The following is an 18255-nucleotide window of genomic DNA, read 5'->3' on the forward strand; positions in this document are numbered from 1 at the left end:
GCAGCATTTAAGCTAAAAGCTTTGTCTATTTTTAAGGTCACTCACTAATTGTAACTCCCTCTTTAATAAGATTACCCCAGTAGTTTGAAGTGCACATCAGAATATCTTGTTATATTCCATGTGATGAAAGGTACCAAGGTAGTGCCCTGCAATAGCAGATTACCTTGTCTGTTTTAAGGCTGCATGACACACATGCAAATACACTGGTCCCACACAGTACTGTCAGTCTGACAGATTAATGACACTACAACTGCAAGATATACGGCAGAGATCCATCTTATGCAAACCAAGATCATCCAGTATGTACCTTGCAGAGACAGAATGAATTATCTCAGCTTGGGATCGTAAGATACTCAGAATTTGATTCAAGTATTATAATCAGAATAGATAGTAGTGGGCAAAGGCTGCAACCAGCATGCAACAGAATTCCCAAAAATGTCAAGTTGTCATGAGATTCAGAATGTGACATTGGAAAGTCTGGAAGCCTGGTTTAAGAATACAACACGGGCAAGAACAGAAAGTCTGATGCAGTCTACAGGGACAGAACTGGTGGACACATCCCAGAGTGTTGTGCTCTGGAAAGGAAACCCTGTCACAAAGTTCTGTTCAAAAAATTCCAGAACTTTGTCTACAAAATTTTTCTATGCTTACCTTTTACTTATTGTGCACGATTTCCTTTGAAATACTCTCTTCCACAATTGATACACCACTCCCAATGCTGCTTCCACTTCTAGAAGCATTCTCGGTATACCACCTGCAGTTGTGTGAAGGGCCATCTGAATTTTCTTTCATCTGATCTATTGTTGCAAATTTTCATTCTTTAAATGGGGCTTTAAACTTTGGAAACTAAAAAGTCCAAAGAGAGTATGCAGGATGAGGCAGCACAGTGATTTTGTTTTTGTGCAATAGCCACATACCAACAGGGATGAATGTGTGGGTGCATTTTCGTAATGCCAGAGCCATGTATTGGCTCACCACATTTCAGGCAGTTTCCTTCACACATTTTCTCACAGGCATCGCAACACATCCCTATAGTACTATCAATTAACAGTTTTTCCCTGTGCCATGAATTCATGATGAACTAATCCTTAAAAGTGAAAAAAACCATCAGCATGGCTTTGACCGGACCTGATGAGCTTTTTTACATCTTTGAGAATCTTTCCTGACATGTTGTGAAGACTGCATAACCTTAGGCCCACATTTCCTCACCAGTTATGATTCTCTTAAGGAACATCTCACTCATCTGTATGATCCAAATGCTGTTAACAGATCACAAGGTGAAGGTTTTTTGGTCTTGACTCATGAGCCGTGGGACAAAGTTTGTAACAACACAATGCATTCCAAGATGCAGAGTCAGGATTTCATGACATGATCCAACTGAAATGTAACATTCTTCTGCAATCTCTCTGACAGTCAGTCTTTGACTGGCAATCACAATTTTGTTGACGTCCCTGCATGAGCATTATTAGTAGACATCAAAGGGCATTTTGAACTTGTCTTACTTCTGTCTCACCATTTTCGAACTGTGTGAACCATTCATAACATTGAGTATGACTTTAGCACCATTCACCATAGGCTTCCTGCATCATTTGGTGTGTATCTGTAAAGGTTTTCTCGAGTTTCACGCAAAATTTAATGTAGATGCATTTCTCCTTTAACTCTTAATTATTTAAATGAAGAATGTGTGTTCGAGAGCTGTTGTGTAGAAATAGTGGACTCACTAGCAAATGTTATAATGATCTCAATATACAGAATTCCAGGGACATCAACAACAGAACTATTCTTATCTAAGCTTCAAATTATGCTAGAAGACCTTTGCAGAGAAAAAAAGAAAGTTGTAATAGCTGCTGATTTTAATATTGATATCACATGTGATAGTAGCCATGCGTCAAGTTTCACTGACTTAGTAAAGAAATATGGTTTCAAACTGAATTTCTTTGAATCTATCAGACAAAATGGGCAATCAGCAACATGTATTGACAATGTTCTAACTGATTATGTATATGAAGATGTGTATAAATTTTGTCTAGATCTAGGTATTTCAGATCCTTGTGCATTGTTAATTGAGCTGCCACAGACAGGAGCATTTCACGTATGAGAACCCATATGAGCAGGAACTTTAGCAAAGAAAACTTGCTAACATTTAGTGAGAAGCTAATAGATAAAACATGGCCTTTTGATTACTGTAACTCAAGTGACGAAAACTTTGAGAAATTCCTAAACAGTTTCCTTGGAGACTTTAATGAAACATTTCCACCTAGACTCTGCAGCAGTAAAATAACAAATACATTTAAGTGGATTACCCAGGGCATAAAAATTTCCAGTGTAAGGAAAAGGCAACTGCACAGAAAACTAAAATATAATAAAGATATTTCATTTAATATGTTTAACTCTATAAAACCATATTTAAAAGAGTTGTCAAGGCAGCAAAACAACTGGCAAATAACAGGCTAATTTTAAATCATAAAAATAAGACAAAGGCTGTGTGGTCCGTCATTAAATCGGAGTTAGGTGTTAAAGCCTGTAACAAAGAAATTTCAAATGTTGACATTTAAGGAAATACTATTGTAAATCCAACTCAAATACCAGAGTACTTTAATGAATTAATAATTAATGTAGCAAAGTCTGATGTAGATGTAACAGATTATCACAGCAAAGTAAATCCCTTTGGCCTAGGCAAAAACTCTGAAAACTTTACCAAAACTCTCAAAAGTTTCTGTGGAGGATGTAGAAAATGCTATTCTAACATTGAGAAACAAAAAATCTGCAGGTTGGGATGGAATGCCCACCAAAGTTATTAAAGTGGTACACAATAAAATTGCAAACCCACTAGCTCAGATAATAAATCAATGTTTTGAAGAGGGCTGTTTCCCAGAGGTACTGAAATATGCTGAGATCAAACCACTCTTCAAGAAGGGAGCAAGAGAGATCATGGGAAATTATCATCCTATCTCCATTCTACCAGTACTAACTAAGATATTTGAAAAACTTGCTGTTGCACAAATCCAAAACTTTACTGCAAAGTGTTCTGTTATTCTAATCAATCAATTTGGTTTTCAGCAAGGTAAAAACACCATCGATGCAGCAAACAGTTTCATTGAGAAAATAAGCACATCATTAGACAAGAGAAATAAGGTGGCAGGAATTTTCTGCGACCTCACAAAGGCATTTAATTCCGTAAACCATGCATTGCTTGTTTACAAACTTGAAAAGTACGGCATTAGTGGCAGTGCCCTACAATGGCTTAACTCCTACTTATCCAACAGAAAGCAAAGAGTTAGCATTTCTTCAAATGGCGCATTTTTTCTGACTGGAAAAAATATCTCAGGGTGTTCCACAAGGCTCCATATTAGGCCCAGTCCTATTTCTCTTTTATGTTAATGACTTACCATTAAATATCAGCTCCCCGTCAGTTCTGTTTGCAGATGATACTTTTGACTTAGTTGAAGATCAGGACTCAGAAAAAATTCCCAGATCTTTGATCGGTACCCTCAGTACCTTAGAAACTTTGTTTCAGCTAAATGGGCTGAATCTAAACATATCTACGACTCACATGATGCAGTTCAGAACCAAACGGTCAAAATGTTAGCAGATTAACAACCAAGGTATAGAAGAAGTTGACTGTCAAATTCTTAGGTTTAAATGTAGATAAAAATTTGAGCTGCCAGGCACACATTGAATACCTGGCAAACAAACTGAGCAGCTTTGCATTTGCAATGCAAATATTGTCAACTGCAACTGACATGGACACACAAAAAGTAGCATATACAAGCTACTTCGAATCTATTGTTAGGTATGGTATTGTTTTTTTGGGGTAACTCAACAAACTTAGTGCAGATACTAAAAATACAGAAAAATCATACGAAATATGTGCACTGCAAATCACAAAGAATCATGTCGACCGTTTTTTAGAAAACTAAAATATTAACTCTGCCATCCTTATACATGTATGAGATTATTATATTTTTGTACACCAGAAATGAATTATTTGAGGGAAACCATTTTGTCCATTCGCATGATACCAGAAACAAAGAAAATTTTATGCTCCTCACCCCCTGCCTCAGACTGTATGCCCAGGGACCTCAATACATGAGAATGAAAATTTGTAATAAATTGAAAGGGAACAAGTTGATGCAGATGAATTTAGGTTCACAAAAAAGAAAACTATGAGGTATTGACACTGAAGTGTTATTAGTCTGTGGATGAATTCATGCAGGACAAACTGGAAATGTTCTACTCAATACAGTGCTGAAAAAGAACTAACAGATATACAACAATGAAACTTCCAGCAGTTACACATTAAACACAGGCATGTGCAGGGCTGCCAACTACATTTTGTTCTAACACCATTGGCATGAAATTACAAATGTTTTGGAATTTTTTGAACAGACCTCTTATGTACTTTTGGATGAGTTAACTTATTGAAAATTATTTCTAGTATTGTTATGTAGCTATCTCCACTGGAAGTACCAATGTAGGACACTGTTTATAGGAAGGTAAAATATTAATACAGTGGGGACTGACAGGCACATCACTATAGCTAAGGCAGAAGTGGGACATGACATACAATTTTCTGACACACACATAGGGTGTTGGCCAGTGTAGGATGTGTGTCTAAGTGCAGCTTCATCCACTTGTGCAATAAGCTTTGTCTTTGCTCAGTTTAAGTTTAGCAATGTTTAGGTACACATGCACAGGAAGACCTTTTAATTGGTAGTGGTACAGTACATTTTCATGGTGACAATATTTTGCAGACTTTGACAAAGCTTAAATTGCAAAATGCACTATCACTGAAACTAATGTCCGTAATTTGGACAATGTTAATTATCTATTAGGATATTATACAAGTTTTCAATAGATTATTGCTGATGGCTTTCTGGCTGCCACTGTATCTTACAACTCATTGTCAGCAGCTTCAAAACTAACATTTCTAACTCCCATGTGACAGAAAGCAGAATTTGAGTGGCAGATAGCAGTAACAGACAATGACATCTTAAATACAAGTAACTATTTTGTTGGAAGCACAATTGCTTTAACAATTGGTGGTAGTTTTCAGTTGTGTAAGCCCCACAAATTCTGATCAGTGCAGTTTTAACTTGGACAAATGTTTCATCCACAGCCAAGCTGGAGGACACAGGGCTTCAGCAATACATTATGATTTTTCATGGTGTACCAATCTCTCCTGGAGTGTTGTCCTATAAAAGAGTAATCAGATTTCACCTATGGGAGCACAGCATATGAACAGCTGCTGAACAGGTAAGGTTAACAGGTCAAATATGTGCAACTGGACTTCAAGTATGCAGGACTGAAACATAGGTCTGTGATGGGACTGTCTCACTCCTAATAGTACCCCACTTACTGTTCCTGGCATCTGATACTGCAGTATGTTGCCAGTTCGCATTTTGGCTTTTATTTTCTCTCCTTGTAAAGTGACATAAAAAAGTAAGACCACATTCCAGTTAAGATCAAAACTGCTAAATTAAATCAATGGAGGGAATTAAAAATGTTTCAACACAGTTTCCTGGGCCCAAAATTGTCATTCATCATACTTAACAGTGCTCAAGTTTTCCGAGGTGGACGGAGAAAACAATTTTACTTCAAGCTGATTTTATTTGATACTTTGCCTGTGTTCAAGAGGTATGCTACTGCCACACACTTCATTGTGTGTCTGCTCACTTTGCCTGCACCCTCTGCCAATACTGCACCAACCCTGAGGTCAAGTGTATGTGGCACACACTGAAGGATGCTGTCAGCTGCAGACATGCAAGTACACTATGTGCTCTACCAGAACATCGAAAGAGGGAGGGCACCATTTTCTGCCTTCATGGTAATTTGATGGTGGGGGTGCACACATCGAGCAGACTGTCCAGATGGATCAACCCACAAAACCTGACATTGTGGAGCACTGCATAGCTGCAAGGAACTTTGAAATATTGTCACAGAAGAAGCTGAGTAGTTCCATGGTGTAGTGGTTACGTTAGTAAACTGTTGCATGGAGGGTCACGAGTTGCAAACCCGCGTGGACTGTACAATTTTAATTTCTATATTCGGTTCGAGTACATTCTGGAAGTATCCACAAATGTCAAGAATCACTGTACTGGAATGTTCTGTAGCTGCATATATACTGTACGTATTCTGGCCAGAGGCAGTTCACTCTGCACTCTCGTATGTGCAGGTGCAGAATAAACCTTCATTAAGAGACGTTAGTGTTCATCATTCATCTAATTACACCTATGTGACAATATGAACAAACTGAAATGCTAAGACAGACCACATCATTTTGGAATTCTCTCTTTAATGAAGCTGTTAAGATAAGGCCAGCAGACAACCTGATCAACTGAGATAATGACCTCACTCTCAGTGAAGGGGCCTTTCTCACGCAAAGTTTTTGTGCAATAACAGTTCACTTTAATGATAACCTGATCCAAGTGAGATTACATGGTTCTCTCGTGGCCAGTTTGTGTAGCAGTTCATTTGTTTTTCTTTTGTTTATTTTCAGTTTCCACTAACCACATATAAACAACAACATGGCTTTAAAATTTTCCTTGGAGCAAAGGAAGTCAGTTTCAAAGTGTTGTTGCAAATGCGAAAATGTGAAAGAATAGAGATGATGGCAGACAGAATTTGATACTGTAGGACTATCATAATGAAGGAAAGTATGTGAGAAGTTTGAGAGGAAAGGAAGAGTACGTGATCTGTAGAAGGGATAGTGAGACAGGAGGAAATCGGCAACAGATAAAATAGAAATGGACACAGTGGTACAGGCTTTCTCAAGATCCCCAAAGAAGTCCACACAGCAAGCTGCATGTGAATTGTGTGTAACGAAATCAAATGTTCACATTTTAAAGGATACAAACTGGAAATCCTACATTATCAGACTGTTTCACACAATGAATGAAGATCTGCACATAATTTGCAATAATGAACAGTTGATTGGTATCATTAGTCTCATGAGGCAACATTTAAACAATCAAATCATTAGTAGTCACAGCTGTGTGTACTGGGCAAGAGAAAACCATTATGTTAAGGAACAACAAGCTGTTAATCATCCGGGGTTATCAGTATGGTGTAGTATGTGTTAGCAGACTTTCAGGGACATTCTTTTTTCAAGGAATAGTGATAGGTGGGAATCACTAACTGCACAAAGTAGAAGAAGCTGATGCTTCAACAAGACAGTGCACCATCATATTGCCATTGTGACATGAGGCAATTCCTAGATAAACCATTTGTCAAGAGGTAGATAGCTCAACAAGGAAGGGTCAAGTTTAGAACCAGATCTCCCTATGACAACATGATCTTCAGTTTCCTCCAGTATTCTGGGTAACAAGATACCTGGCATTTTCTTGAGAATCAGAATTTTGTCACAGTACCACATCATGCTTTAATATACACTGATGAATCAAAACATAACTACCTGCTTAATAGCTTGTTTACCCATCTTTGGAATGAAATACATCACTGATTCTGCATATCAGGGATCTAACAGTTTGTCGGTAGGTTTGTGGAGGTATGTGGGATTGGATGTCTATCCACAGGTCACGTAACTGACATAAATAACATGCCACCGATTTGTGTACGCAGTGATTGTGCCCAATAGTGACCCAGATGGGTTCCATATGATTTACATCAGGCGAATTTCATCACCAAGACCTCAATACGAGTTCACTAAAATGCTCCTCAACCCATTGTAGCACAGTTCTGGCTCTGACACATGGACAGCTGTACAGTGTCTGGGAACACCGCAAGTATGAAAGGATGCATGTGGTCTGAACTGTCAGCATGTCCGATTACCACCACAGGTCCCATGCAAGTGCAGGAGAATGTCTCCCATAGCATTCATACTGTTCCTACCAGTCTACGTCCTTGGTCTGCTGCACATTTCAAGCTGCTGTTCATCTCTAAGTTGTTTGTGGAGATGACCATCCACCTAGTGTAGCAGAACTGAGATTCACCAGAGCAGCCGATATTTCCATTGATCGATAGTCTACTACTAACGGTCCCCTGCCCAGTGCAATCTTAATTGACAGTGTCATTGGGTCTGCTGCAGAGCTCCATGTTCAGTGATGTACAATGAACGGTGTGCTCTGAAACACTTGTCTGTAGCATTGTGCTGCTTGCGCAGAGACGCCACAGGTCACCATCTATCTTACTTTACAGAGCAGACAAGCCTCCGAACCCCACATTCTGTGAACAGTTGTGGACGTCCAACCATTTAGTACCTGGTGGTAGTTTCACTGTCCTCGTGCATCTTTTTGTAGATGCTCATGACAGTAGTACATAAATATTTGATCAGCTGTACTGTTTTCAAGATACTTGTTTACAGGCGCTCTGTAATAATCTGCCCTTTATGAAAGTCGCTTATCTCAATGGATTTCCCCATTCGCAGCCCATAACTTCACTAGGGTTACACCCCTTTGTGCGTGTGCTCCACTTACATACTTTTATTATGGCATCACGTGCCCCAACTCCACCTGGCAGCACCCAACATCACAGTGGTCGGTGGTCATAATGTTTTGGCTCATCAGCATACATCATCCAGCTCACACCTCAATCTTTTGTCATTTACTCCCAGCCAGAAAAATTCCAAGACAGATCTCTTATTTCTGAGTTTGCAATACTAAAAGGAACAAATGCTTTTATGTTAACTGGTGTGTGTGTGTGTGTGTGTGTGTGTGTGTGTGTGTGTGTGTGTGTGTGTGCGTGTGTCCTAAATGACCTTGGCCACGTTTCCATGTAAACTCACTAGATGGCAGGGCTGTGCTTTGCAACTGTTTGGATTCTTGGCATAGTAATTTTAGTGACAATGGATGCTGATCGTGAGCAAAAAGTGAACATTAAGTTCTGCATTAAGCTCGGGGAAAAACCCTTAGTGAAGCATGGACAATAATTAAGCAATCATATGCAGTGCAGTTCTTTCAAGAAGCCGTGTTTTTGAGTGGCATAAAAGGTTTTGTGAAGACAGTTTCTGTGCAAGATTATCCTGGAGATGGTCACCTGTCTACAGCACATACCAATGAAGTGTGCAAGGTAGATATTGCAACAAGATTGGCATGTAGCGACACTTGTTATACAACAACTTAATTTGAGTCATGGTATGTGTCATAATATTTTATGCAAAGACTTAGGGAAATGGAACTCAAGTCAAAACTCATCCCTCACACACTAACAGATGAATAGAAAGAGGAAAGACTAATGTTTCAGACAAGCAATTCGACATCGCCACCCTGATTTGTGGCATTCTCAGGGCTGGTTCTTACTGCATGACAATCCTAGGACACCATACTAATCTATTACCAATTATCTAGCCAGACATTCTATTATTGCCACTCCACATCTGCCATATTCACCTGACCTCTCGCCTAACTATTTTTGTTCCTGTGAATGATAAAGCGACAAGGGAAAGGTTCACATCAAGATATCGCAGACCTCCAATGATCTGCGACAAACTTATAAGCATTGCAGTTGAAAATTTCCCTGCTTGCTTGTAAGACCTCCAGAAACGTTGGTGACACTGTATAGATAGCCAGGGGGACTACTTTGATAGGAGCTACAATCATTACCTGGTAATTGCAATGTTCTATTTTAAAAAGACCTGTCCTGGAATTTTTCTTACAAGGAGTACTTTTTCTGGTCTTGGTAGAAACACATTCAGAGTAAATTTAATTTCTCTCCGACTTAGGAGGCACTGTTTTTATTGCACAATACTACTATTAACTGTACAGTACATAGAGTTGAGTGACAACATTTTTATTGCCATTTGCTCATCCAATACATTGGGCAAACCAGCAAAACAGCTCTCAGACCGTCAATATTACTGCTCAATACTCAGAACTGCGTAATAATTAATATCAAGTGTGTGGTGGAGCTGGTGGGGGCCCCTTAACATGTAGGGTCCAACAGTCAGCCAACCAAAGTGTTAATGTCACCCGAGAGCAACTCACTTGACAGGGTAAGCAGAAATGCAGAGTGGGCTCTAGTTCACTCCCAGTATCCAGCATTCATGACCCTTACCAGTAATAGGCAGCAGGGGAAGAAGTTGGGGGCAATGAGATTATAAAGAAGGAACAAGACAGCAAATATGATCATTCTGTAGGTATCACCTGAAAATTACAGCAAAACAATGTCTAAACAGTTTTGTCAATGAATGCACCTGGCTGGTCACATTCCAGTAGTACAAACTTACTGGTTGCAATTTTTTCCAGGCATAATCCATAGGATTCATATCTAGAGTCCCAGTCGGGCAATATCTTCATCTGGCAATACTCTGATCAATAGTTGAACCATCTGCCCTACTCATATCTGGCACTAACAGACCTACTCCCACATCTAAAGGTATTTGTTGTCAGAAAACTGAGTCTAGCCATAAGGGAAAGGTGGCAGCCAGAAGTGGGTATGTTTGATTTCTCCACACTCTCACTTCAGTGTTGAAAGATATTTATTGGAAAAATACTGGATAAAGAACATAAGCTTAACAGCAGTCCTACTGGCAAACTGAGAAATTTGCATCCTGCCCTTTTATTTTAAAATTCTTTGTGACTTTCAGAGTTGAAAAACAATGTCTTTGATACCACCAGATTTCAGGACAATACAAAACATTCATGTTATTTATAATCTGCACTGATACAATATGAATGCGATTAAAAGTGATCACTTTTGAATAAAAAGATGGCTCCTATGTTTCAATACATACTACAGTTTAATGGAACTATAAAGCAGACTTTTCAAAATACAGCTTTCTTGATAATTAAATTTATGCACATTTAGATTACAGCAGCTGAACAATAGTTCATCAGTGCAGCTTCTAACTACTTTTATAGTTGAGTCAAGATTGCTGAAGGTTCCCCTTGATGGAATGTACAGAGTAAAATGAAAGAATGGATGAATGAACCATTGTTTAAAGATTATGAACTAATGTCAGTTACCTTATCTTCAACAAACAATGCATATGTCTTAGAATATAAACTTCACATGGAAGCTACAGCTGATACATTTAATATTTATTATATCTAAAAAGAAAGATGATGAGACTTACCAAACAAAAGCGCTGGCAGGTCGATAGACACACAAACAAACACAAACAAACATACACACAAAATTCTAGCTTTCACAACCAACAGTTGCCTTGTCAGGAAAGAGGGAAGGAGAGGGAAAGACAAAAGGATTTGGGTTTTAAGGGAGAGGGTAAGGAGTCATTCCAATCCCAGGAGCGGAAAGACTTACCTTAGGGGGAAAAAAGGACAGGTATACACTCGCATACACACACACACACACACACACACACACACACACACACACACACACACACACACACACACACATATATATATATCCATCTGCATATACACAGACACAAGCAGACATTTGTAAATTGCGCGCGCGCGAGTGTATACCTGTCCTTTTTTCCCCCTAAGGTAAGTCTTTCCGCTCCTGGGATTGGAATGACTCCTTACCCTCTCCCTTAGAACCCAAATCCTTTTGTCTTTCCCTCTCCTTCCCTCTTTCCTGACGAGGCAACCGTTGGTTGTGAAAGCTAGAATTTTGTGTGTATGTTTGTGTTTGTTTGTGTGTCTATCGACCTGCCAGCGCTTTTGTTTGGTAAGTCTCATCATCTTTCTTTTGAGATATATTTTTCCCACGTGGAATGTTTCCCTCTATTATATTCATATCATTTAATATTTATTTGTTCACAAGAAACACTCGTCCAAATATTTCATTGGACAGAGGATAAATTATTTACTCAAAACTTTCAGTTTTAATTTAATATGTCCTGGGTGGTCTTAGTTCCCACAGAACACTGCACCAAGTTGCTTACTACACAATGAAATGTTGGAAGGTTTACATTAGCAAATTAATGTTGTTGAACAGTAATACCATTACTTCATTTTATTTCTAATATTGCATGTTTGGTAAAATTGTTAATATTGGGTTTGTGACCACAGTGTATCTCAACCCCTGTAATGGTGAAAAATATCTTACCCGTCAGCTCCACTTTCATTGTAATTCCGTAACTCATTACTGCCTGCTTCAGCTACTGCTGCTATCTCCTGCTGCAATTCATCTTCTGTTGCTAACCTGCATGAGGAAAGTATTATATTTAGTGTTTTACTATAAAATACTCATTTACCACTTGTCACATCTAGTGGTTTAATAATTTATTTCCATAGGCTTTCCAGCATATCTTTGTGAAGTGTTTGATGACAACATAATGTCTGAGCCTAAATATCAGCTTCTTTATGAATTTAATTACAGCACAGTCATGGGGATGATGAGCAATAGGGGTAGGAATTTTACAACAGTGCACAATCCATGTCACACACCTGATTACCATTTTGACACAATGACTGAACAGTCTCCATTTTGCAGATCTCACCACAGAACTGACAGTCTGACTTACAACCTCCACTGAACTCCAAATAAGATGACTGCTATCAGTCCTCTGAAAAGTTCTTCAGATTGACAGCCAAGCTGTGTACTGTGAGATGCTAGCTCTTCACTACCTTCACATCAAAATCTTTGTTGTTGACTCAAAAATCAAGGAAGCTTCACATATTTTGATGGAAGTTTTTTTTGTAATACCAACAGCTTGATCTTAGCTTCTGAATTTTGTTTCACTGTAAGCCATTTGAAACTGTAGCTATATCTATGAACTCCACAAATTTCCTCCTGCCTCCCCCCACACCCCCCCTGCCCACCCTTCCAAAAAAAAAATCACTAGAAAAGTATGGTTACTGCTTTGGCCAGACTTTGTAATAAGCACTGAGCAACAAGAATTAGTCCTATGCAATATGATGTTAAATCTGCATTTTTTCAAGGCTTGTGCTTAAGTTAGAGTGTGTATGAGTGATTTGCTTACCATTGTCAATCCACAAATCAGAACCAACCATTACCGCAACAACCACACGCCCATGAGACTGAGGATAGACTTTATTTGCCACCAGCACCTAACCGTGTGTAGTACAGGGCAGTTATGATTAAACTTTCCCTACTTACGGGAAAAATTATTACATGACATTGAGACTTTGTGGAAGGAAGAGAAAGAAAAAAAACTGTAACAGAGCACTTTAATTTCCACATTCATGTGTAACATCTGTTAATTGCATACCACACTTACATTCCGGGTTACAAATGTTTGTCAATGTGACTACCATCTGCATCCACAACAACGCTGATACCAAATCTAATTGTTTGTAGCACTTTTTGAATAGTGGACCATGGAATGGTCAGCTGTCATGACAGCTCCTACATTATTCTAAGATTGCACATTGCATCCAGCATTCTCATACATGGCAACAGTAAACTTGTGGTGCAATTGGCTGCCAGCCTTTCCCAGGAGCCAATTCCTAACTGCCAGTTAATTCGAACTTCCCAGTCACGTTCTTCAATGACAGAGTGGAAAGAGGACACCTCTGTGTCCCATTAATGCATCGATAAGTGCAAAGAGCAGCAGCACTATTGATGTTTTGATAAAACCATTTTATGAATATAACCTTGCTCACCTTGTCTGTCCACTGCTCGTGGTCTAGAGGCTAGCATTGATGCCTCTGGATCATGGGATCCTGGGTTCGATTCTCAGCCAGGTTTGGGATTTTCTCCACCTGGGGACTGGATGACTTTGTTGTTATCATCATCTCATCATCATTTGAGATGTGACGAGACTTGACATGGAAAGACTGGGAACTTTTACACGTGCTGACGTGGTGCTCACCACCACCACCACCACCACCACCACCACCACCACCACCACGACGTCTAGACCTGTGTCAACTGTATGCAACTATTGTACACCAATGGTCTAGTTGCAGTCCTATGTCACTGTACCAATATCAGTGCCTAATGGCGAGTCACAACACTAACACTAATAATCACGCAAACCCTGTCGTGCACAGCCTGAACATCATTCCTATACAGTCGGGTACTCTTATAGCAGACAGTTTTACATCTACACTGGCTCAAGTAGCAAAAGTTTAATTATAACCACCCTGTAGATGCCATAAAAACTATAATACAGCAAAGGAGCAGTCCAACAACACACCAGTGAGGACAAGTTCTGCATCCTGTGTTCACTTTATGACATTTGGGTTGGTTGGTTGGTTGGTTAATTTTGTGTGTGTGTGTGGGGGGGGGGGGGGGGGGGGTTTATAGAGCAAACAGCAAGGTCATCATCCCTCAATGCAAGAATTGTGGTAGAGACACCAATCAAGAATGTTTTTTGATCTAGAGATCCATAACAGTAAATGTGAGAAGACTAAAAATGCAATGGACATCTTTTGTACTGTCAATAATAAAAACAAGATAAAGGGGGTGGGGAAGCCAGCAGGTAGGCATCCCCGAGGCTCTACATGCAACAGGAAATTTTCTTGTGACAACTGTCACACCCTTGACCCATTACAGTCAAGAGCATCCACTACTTGACAAAACACAACAACTGGAATAAAAAATTCTGTGCAGCAGAAAGGAGGAAAACTGAATATAGAAGTAATTATGAAAGAGAAAAATAGGGATGAAAGAATAGCCCAATCAACGAATTAAGGTGGGGGACCCCCAGATCTAGCACAGTGGGAGACACCCCATCCCTACCACCCTTTTCCTGCTCCAGAGGTAGATTAAAACCTTATAATTGAGAATAAAAGCCACTTTCACGGAGAAAACAGACAACCAGTTCAACTGTCTGTGAATCATATGCCAATATTAGAGGTAATGGGTCCAGAAGTCCATACTCAGCACAGAGAGCCAAAAGAAGAGGGCATTCTACCAAGATATGAGGTACTGTCTAAAGCTTCACAATCAGGGTGTGGGGTGGTTCAGCAAACAGAAGAAGACTACGGGTTAACCCAGTACAACCAATGCAGAGACGACAGGACTGGATTCCTTCCAGGAAAGCAGAAAGAAGAGCACCATGCTGCAATAGTCTCCTCAATTGTACAGAGTTTATTAGATTTGACAGTAACCCACAAGATGTCGTTCCATTTCCAAATGAGTAGACATCTTTCGCACACCTGCTAATTTGCATCTGGTGTTGGCAATGCAGACAGGAAGCGAGTAACTAAACAGCCAGCCTGTTGGTTCCCTGGGGATACTCACTTGTTGGCTCCCAGGGATACTCTTATTTGCGAACCAGATAATGACAACTGAGCAGGTAGAACAAAGGTCTGCAAGAATAGCATTGGTCAATATCTTTGAGACTGCTCACTGAATCAGTACACATTAAAACACGGTCAATGGATGCCCAGTGAATAAAATGGAGGGGGTCTTCCACCAGCAGTCAGCTGTGCAATAAACATACTAATTGTTCCCAGCAGCGAATGGTGTTCCATACAGTCAGGGTATATACAGCATATCCTGTCTGATCCGCAGTTTTAGAGCTGTCTGTATAAAAGATGGTACTACCCCGAGCCTTCAAGAATTGGATGTAACAGGTGTCAAAAGATCACTGAGGTGAAAGTGACTTTAGGACCTTTGAGGAGATCACATCCTAATCCCTGGCCTCTGAGCCAGGGGTAGTGTGCGAGGAAACAGAGTCTAGAATCCATGGAGGGGAGGTGAAAATCTTGGCAGAGGGAAGCAAGGCAATTCCAACTGGTAGTCCCATTCTCTGCAGGCATCAGAACGACACCCCTTGTGTGTAAAGAGAATGGAATGCATCGGACAATATGGAAACGGTCAAATGACTATTGCACAGGAGACCATTTAATCTGAAGGGGGAAGATATCTGATTTGGCAAGAGTGTCTATGGGACTAATCTGGAAAGCACCAGAGGCCATACACACACACCACAGCAGTGGACCAGATCCGACTGTTTTAGAACTATAATCAGGGAGGAAATTGTGGCCCAGTAAACACAGGTTGTTGTTGTTGTTGTCTTCAGTCCTGAGACTGGTTTGATGCAGCTCTCCATGCTACTCTATCCTGTGCGAGCTGCTTCATCTCCCAATACCTACTGCAACCTACATCCCTCTGAATCTGCATGGTGTATTCATCTGTCTCCCTCTATGATTTTTACCCTCTATGCTGCCCTCCAATACTAAATTTGTGATCCCTTGATGCCTCAGAACGTGTCCTACCAACCAATCCCTTCTTCTAGTCAAGTTGTGCCACAAACTTCTCTTCTCCCCAATCCTATTCAACACCTCCTCATTAGTTGTGTGATCTACCCATCTAATCTTCGGCATTCTTCTGTAGCACAACATTTCGAAAGCTTCTATTCTCTTCTTGTCTAAACTATTTATCTTCCATGTTTCACTTTGATAAATGGCTACACTCCATACAAATACTTTCAGAAACGACTTCTTGACACTTAAATCTATACTCGATGTTAAATTTCTCTTTTTCAGAAACGCTTTCCTTCCCATTGCCAGTCTATATTTTATATCCTCCCTACTTCGACCATCATCAGTTATTTTGCTCCCCAAATAGCAAAACTCCTTTACTACTTTAAGTGTCATTTCCTAATCTAATTCCCTCGGCATCACCCGACTTAATTCGACTACATACCATTATCCACGTTTTGCTTTTGTTGATGTTCATCTTATATCCTCCTTTCAAGACACTGTCCATTCCGTTCAACTGCTCTTCCAAGTCCTTTGCTGTCTCTGACAGAATTACAATGTCATCGGCGAACCTCAAAGATTTGATTTCTTTCCATGGATTTTAATACCTACTCCGAACTTTTCTTTTGTTTCCTTTACTGCTTGCTCAATATACAGATTGAATAACATCGAAGAGAGGCTACAACCCTGTCTTACTCCCTTCCCAACCGCTGCTTCCCTTTCATGCCCCTCGACTCTTATAACTGCCATCTGGTTTCTGTACAAATTGTAAATAGCCTTTCACTCCCTGTATTTTACCCCTGCCACCTTCAGAATTTGAAAGAGTATTCCAGTCAACATTGCCAAAAGCTTTCTCCAAGTCTACAGATGCTAGAAACGTAGGTTTGCCTTTCCTTAATCTAGCTTCTAAGATAAGTCGTGGGGTCAGTATTGCCTCACGTGTTCCAATATTTCTACGGAATCAAAGCTGATCTTCTCCTAGGTTGGCTTCTACTAGTTTTTCCATTTGTCTGTAAAGAATTCACATTAGTATTTTGCAGCTGTTACTTATTAAACTGATAGTTCGGTAATTTTCACACCTGTCACAGGTTAGAGTACCACAATCCACACCCCGAGATGTGTGCACAAGGAAGCAGAAATCATTAAGCTTACGCATGCAGCTACTCTTCCGGAGACGAGTATGGAGCAGCCAGGTCAGCTTTCTAACAAAAGGAGGCCCAAGAAATGGGACTGCGCTACAATGTCCATGTGCTGGGTACATAAGTAAAGTTCTTGAACAGAATGGACTGGTACAATGGCAGTGAGGCACAAGCCATGTTTCTGTAGGACAGAACTGGAAACTGTGGGCAAAAAATTCCAATGCAGAGGCCTGCCAGACGGCACCTCAGAGCTGGCAATCAGAAGTGGTTGCTCTGCTGAGTGGGGCTAAACCAAATGGAAAAATCATAGACATACAACATGAGTGACCAGCATTCCAACAGTGGTCACTAGCCCATTGTTAGTGATGAGGAAGAGAGACTCAACAGAGCCCCAGTGGGCACCATTCTCTTGGATCCGTGGGGAGCTGAGTGAGGTGCCGACTAACCCAGAACCAGTGGGATAAAGACTGACTAATCAAAATCTGTAGTTGGCCTGGCAAGCCCCAGTCATAGAGGATAAGTAAAATGTAATGATACATGTCATATGCCTTGAGTGGGTCAAGAAAGACTGCCAAGAGGAGTTTATGTTTAGAAAAACCATCTCATTTTGCTGTTCCCAACCTAAGGAAATAGTCAGTTGTGGATCGTCTCCTCTGAAACCATGATGATAGGACAAAAAGCTCCAGCATAATCTGCAGGCAATCATCAGCAGCTTACAAAGTATGTTTGTCAGAGTATTTGGCCAGCAACTATCTAGAAATGTTTGGTTCTTGCCTAGCTTAAGGATTGGGACAATTACGCTGTCTTGCCATTACAAGAGGAAGGCACCTTTGAGTCAATGCTAGTTGAAGACCCTGAGGAGATGTTGAGTTCAGGAAACATTCAGCTGCTTGTTTATTTGACTGCAAATTTGATTGAGGCCAGGGGCTGTGTCGTGGACCAAGGCAAGAGCCCAAAGTAGTTCTCAGTCTGTAAAGGGTTCATTACAGAATTCAGCTTGGTGGGGAGTGAAACATACGGAAACGTATTCAACTTGTCACTTCTGCTGTAGAGGGGGTAGCCACATATGA

General features: G+C 40.2%; 1 protein-coding gene across 1 annotated transcript in view; it reads right to left on the reverse strand.

Annotated features, from left to right (window-relative positions):
- The window catches only part of LOC126106811 (uncharacterized), a 125160-nt gene that overhangs the window by 59316 nt on the left and 47589 nt on the right, over positions 1–18255 (reverse strand). The window contains exon 6 of the mRNA XM_049913205.1: positions 11977–12072. Coding sequence (XP_049769162.1) covers positions 11977–12072 — 96 coding nt within the window. The remainder of the gene's footprint in view (positions 1–11976; positions 12073–18255) is intronic.

This window comes from Schistocerca cancellata, chromosome 10 (genome assembly GCF_023864275.1).
Source record: "Schistocerca cancellata isolate TAMUIC-IGC-003103 chromosome 10, iqSchCanc2.1, whole genome shotgun sequence".
Lineage (NCBI taxonomy): Eukaryota > Metazoa > Arthropoda > Insecta > Orthoptera > Acrididae > Schistocerca > Schistocerca cancellata.